Below are 4,952 nucleotides of genomic sequence, written 5' to 3' on the forward strand. Positions count from 1 at the left end.
AGGTAGGCAAAATGCAATATAAATCCAAGAGATTTGAAAATGAGTGTTCTAGTTTTGATTAAACCCCTATCGTAAAAGATATTAGTATAGGTTTGTATCTACAAATATAACACAATTTAAAAAAAAATTACAAATATGTATCTACAAATATAACACAATTTTAAAAAAAATTACAAATATAAAATATTTAGATTTTACTTTTGAAATCTATCGGTGATAGTATATATCAATGATATGATCATTAATAAGAGTCTAAAAACAATAGAGACTGTCATTGACAATATTGTTATATTTACAATTCTTTAAAAGCCTTGCTATATACTTAATTATTATCTCTAAAAGTGTTATTCAATTTCCTTAAACTATAACGTAATAAAAATTGATACTTAATTTTGATGACATTATCATAACAAGAACTAAATTATTACAAATTGTAAATTACGGAGACTAAACCTTTATTTATTAAAATTTAAAGATTAAATTATTACAAATTTCAAAATAAGGGACACTAAGCTGTTACCCACTAAAGTGCAGAAACCAAAAGTACTTTTTAAATTAAAACATAGAATATAACCTAATATCTAAATGAAAGACAAACAAAATAACAATAATGATTGCAAATCCCACCTTTTTTAAGTTCACAAGAAAGCCATTTGGAGCTTGCTGCAAAACCCAGCTTTATGGATCTAAACACAGACACAACAAACCTCCTTATTATCATCTTTTCTTTCGCTAATTTTGATAAAGCTGAATCCATTAGACCAGCAAGTAAAAGCATTTTTGCTTCCTTCTTGTTTTTCCCCTTTACATGCCATTAATTAACTAAAGCAGAATCTTGGAAACAAACAACATTATTCATTATAAACCTCATGTAAAAGCAATAACAAAATTCACCCTAATCTCAATTTGCAACAGCATCTCAACTTACTCTATGCTCTGCCTCCTTCAAACCATGAAATGACCTTAATCGTTACAAACCCCATCAACTATCCTATCATCCCGACAACGAGCTTTATTTTAGGGTATAATATACAGTATAGTCATACCATGTAGGTACTCCGACATTTGACTATGTTCTTTTTTCACTGTTTTTACTTGCAACCAAAACTGGCAAACAGAGTTGTTCAATAGAATGCCATCTAAAGAGTTGACAGGTTCAAATCCAAACAAGGGAAAGAAAACCCTTATGAATTAAGAAACCATAACTCAAATCAAGATTATATAAATGAATACTTGCCAATTTGGTTCTCATGTTTATAACTAAATAATAAATGACATATGTATATATGTATGTATATACGTATACATTTCTCCAAAAACCCATGAACAGTTCTTTATACAAGCAAAGAGGTCAGAAAGCAAGTATCAAACCATAGGACAGAATTCACAACACCAAGACAAGCTGCTGGATTTTGAAATCCTATTGTTCTCCTGCAACCAAGTCCAGCACGTGAAAGCACGTGACAAGCTTTTTACACCCCCCCTCCCCACAAAAGTTAACACCAGAACTGCAGAACATTGTTTGAAACTATGCTTAAAATACCATGATTCCGTCTCAGAATTGATCAGGCATTGAGCTTCTAATAAGAACAAACAGCCACCAAATCACAAGAACCAATGTTTTTGTCTAATCAAATCATACAATTTAAGGAACTAATTCAAAAACTTGTTATAAGGGAATGAACAAGGCCTTGTGAGGCAGATAAACAAAGCTTGAGCTCAAAAAAGTGTTTCTTACAAGTAATAACAAGAAAGAAACAGATACCCTAAGAAATGTAATCTATGGCACTTGAATACTGTAATGTAACCCAACCCTCTAAACAGAAAGAACCAAAGAAAACAAAAAAGAAAAGATCTTCCAAGAGATTTACAGAACAAACTTCAGTTTCTGAATCAGTAGTGAAAATTCATTCCCATTTCACAGACTGATGATCCAATTTAACCCTTCATTTCAACATGTATACAAAATAATCTTAAAAAAAAGAACCTGAGAGCTGTGAGAAACTACAAAGATTAACGAATTTGTATCAACTTACCATATGATTATGAAAACTCACAGACCTCTCCATCTGGGGCTGGGCACTGGAACAGTGGGTGACAATGGAAACTGTGGATATCCCAACGGACCGGCCGACGGCGAAAACAGCAAGCTCGGCGAAAGCAAAGGGTATGCTGATCTTGGTGAATTCATACATCCGAATGGAAGAGGGGAAGAGGGCATCGGCAGTTGAGCGTCTGAAGTCATTACACCCGATGAAGGTGGCGGAGGTATGGTTCCTTGCGCCATGGCTGGCGGTGGAAGCTGTTGCTGTGAGGTTAAATTGTTCCAACGAGGTGAAACAAGAGGAGCTAGAGGTGAGAATCCGGAGAATTGCTTCTGATTAGAATCGAGAGTTGAAAATGAGGTGTGAAGATATCTCATATAAGCCGAAACGGGTGATTCAGCCGGCGCGTGGACGGCTGGTAGCGGAGGCAGAGGCGAAAGCGGCGCAACAGGCCGTCCGAAATTATTAGCAGATGAAATGGAATTTCTAGGGTTCAGACCAGGCGGTGGTTGTTGTTGCGGCTGCGGCATAGGAACAGCGCTATTTAGCATCGGAGGAGGACGATTACTCACGTTTGCAAGTGGAGGTGGTCGGATTCGCTGCAGGCGAGAGCTCTGGGGCTTTGGTGGATGAATCGGCGGCGGATTCGAAAACCGCTCGTGCGCCGGTGAGCCAGTGAGCTTCTGAACCACGTCTCGAAAATCATTCTTGTTGATATTGTAAACCGGTGGCTGATGGTGCTGCGGTGGCTGCTGGGTTTGAGCCTGCACCGCCAATTCCGGCGGCGGTGGCGGCGGTTGAGGAAGACTCTGATTTTGATTAAAATTAGGATTGGAGTGAAGAGAAGAATCAAACCCGGGCTTCTTAACAAAACTAGGCTTGGAAATTTTGTGGGAAAGCTTGTTGAGGTGCCTGAGATATTGGTCCCTGCCTGTGGAGGCCGTACTGCCGCCATTATTAGCGGCGGAGGAATCTCCCGTCAGAGAAGATTGACAGCTTTTCTCCATATTTCATACAAAAAAAACAAAACAAAACAAAACCCAGATGGCCGGACCCCTGTTCTTGATCAAAACACAACTGCAGATCTAATCTAATCTAATCTAATCCAACCTCTCTCTCTGTCTGTCTAACTCCTCTTAGGTTTATAGAACAGAACAGCTATGTCTGAAATTTCTGCAAATTGGACGATCTTCTTCTTCTTCTTATTCCTCCTCCTCCCGCAGTTGCTGAAGGGGACCCAGAAGAGAACAGAATCGGAAAATGAAGAAAAAAGAAAAAATATTTAGGGGAAAAAGATATAGTTCAGAGTGCAGAGATCGCCCACCTGTACAAAAAACTTCATTACAGAGAAACTATAGAGAGAGAAAACAAGTGGAGCCTCTTACTCTTATCTCATTGCCTTTCCCCACATACCAATAATTCTTATTATATCCTCTCTAATATAATTTCTTTTTTTTTTTCTTTTTTTCTCGTTTTAAAAAATATCAAATTTAAATTTTGGGTCTCTTTAATTAAAAATACTATTTTAGCCCCACGACTTTGTATTTATTTTATTTTACTTTCCATTAAATTTTAAAATAATTTAATTTTTATTTAACTCTCCCAAACAAACAAAATACTTTCTTTCTATAAAAAAAAATTAAGATTAAAATATTATTTTGGTCCATATACTTTTAATTTTGATTTATTTTGGTTTTTATACTTTCAAAATATTCATTTTCACATATACTTTAATTTTATTTATTTTGGCCCTTCTACTTTCAAAATGTACATTTTGATCTTTAACTTTCAAAAAGTGACCGCTTTGGTCCACGTCATTTTTTAAAAAAATTTAAGGACTAAAATGAATCAAAGTTGAAAGCACCACGACCAAAATAAATATTTTGAAAGTATGAGAACTAAAATAAATATTTTAAAAATACAAGTACAAAGATAAAATTTTTAAAATATAGATATCAAAATGAACCAAAATAAAAAATACTGGCATTTTTTTTAATGCATGTAACTTTTAGTTTTGATAATTATGCCTATTTTTCATAAAAAGAATTATCTTTTCGGAGGTGAATAATAACTAAGTTTTGGAAAAGAAAATATATACATATTTTTAAATTTTTAAAACGTAACTTAAATTTTTAAAACAAATTTGAAATATAGACAGCAAAAACAAGTAAATAAATAGATACAATTAAGTAGTGTTTATAATCTACAAGTGGAGAAATAAAATGGTATGTGAATTTTATAATAAAGTATATATATTTTGTCTTGATGTTGAGGTCGACGGGCCAAGAACAAGCTTTGTAATTGAATTAAAAATTAAAAGTATTGGAAATGAAGAATCCGGCTCATTAGATAAGCATGAAGGAATATGTAACGTGTCCTTTTTTTCCCTTTAATTATAATATATTTATATTTATATTTATTATTGGTTGCTTAAGCAATTATAATTTATGGCTTACAAAAACATCATTCCACCACATCAAGAATTTTATTTAAAGTTCATCTCAGAAAATGTATATTTAAAGTTGGCAACAAGACAAGTTTTGTTGTCTAATTAAAATATTATTCTCTCTTTATAACTCAAATCTTATCTTCATATCACTGTAGTTTGTGACACTATAATTTCATTCTTTTTTTTCTTTTATACTTTATATTCCCATATTCTCTCTCTCTCTCTCTCTCTCTATATATATATATTTTTTGTTAAAGAACAATTATTACATTCTTTTTTTGGCTAATGTATGATATGGTTAGTGGGTGAGAACAAATACTTAAATGGAATATATATATATATATATATATATATATATATAATTATAATTACTTAATTTAATGAAAAATTATTTTAAATGATAAAATTGTTAAAAATATTTACAATATAGAGCAAAATTTTAGAACTATCAATGATGG

General features: G+C 33.0%; 1 protein-coding gene across 1 annotated transcript; it reads right to left on the reverse strand.

Moving 5' to 3' along the window:
• Positions 1 to 1,253: 1,253 nt before the first annotated feature.
• On the reverse strand, positions 1,254 to 3,459 carry LOC120086247 (VQ motif-containing protein 9-like). Its single transcript, XM_039042796.1, has one exon. The coding sequence runs from the start codon at positions 3,050 to 3,052 to the stop codon at positions 2,054 to 2,056; it is 999 nt and encodes a 332-aa protein (XP_038898724.1). The 5' UTR covers positions 3,053 to 3,459; the 3' UTR covers positions 1,254 to 2,053.
• Between the last annotated feature and the right edge of the window lie 1,493 nt (positions 3,460 to 4,952).

This window comes from Benincasa hispida, chromosome 9 (assembly GCF_009727055.1).
Source record: "Benincasa hispida cultivar B227 chromosome 9, ASM972705v1, whole genome shotgun sequence".
Lineage (NCBI taxonomy): Eukaryota > Viridiplantae > Streptophyta > Magnoliopsida > Cucurbitales > Cucurbitaceae > Benincasa > Benincasa hispida.

What these genes read in the sequence shown, in the direction of transcription:
- LOC120086247 (XM_039042796.1), bottom strand. Translation starts at nt 3,052, where the DNA reads ATGGAGAAAAGCTGTCAATCTTCTCTGACGGGAGATTCCTCCGCCGCT.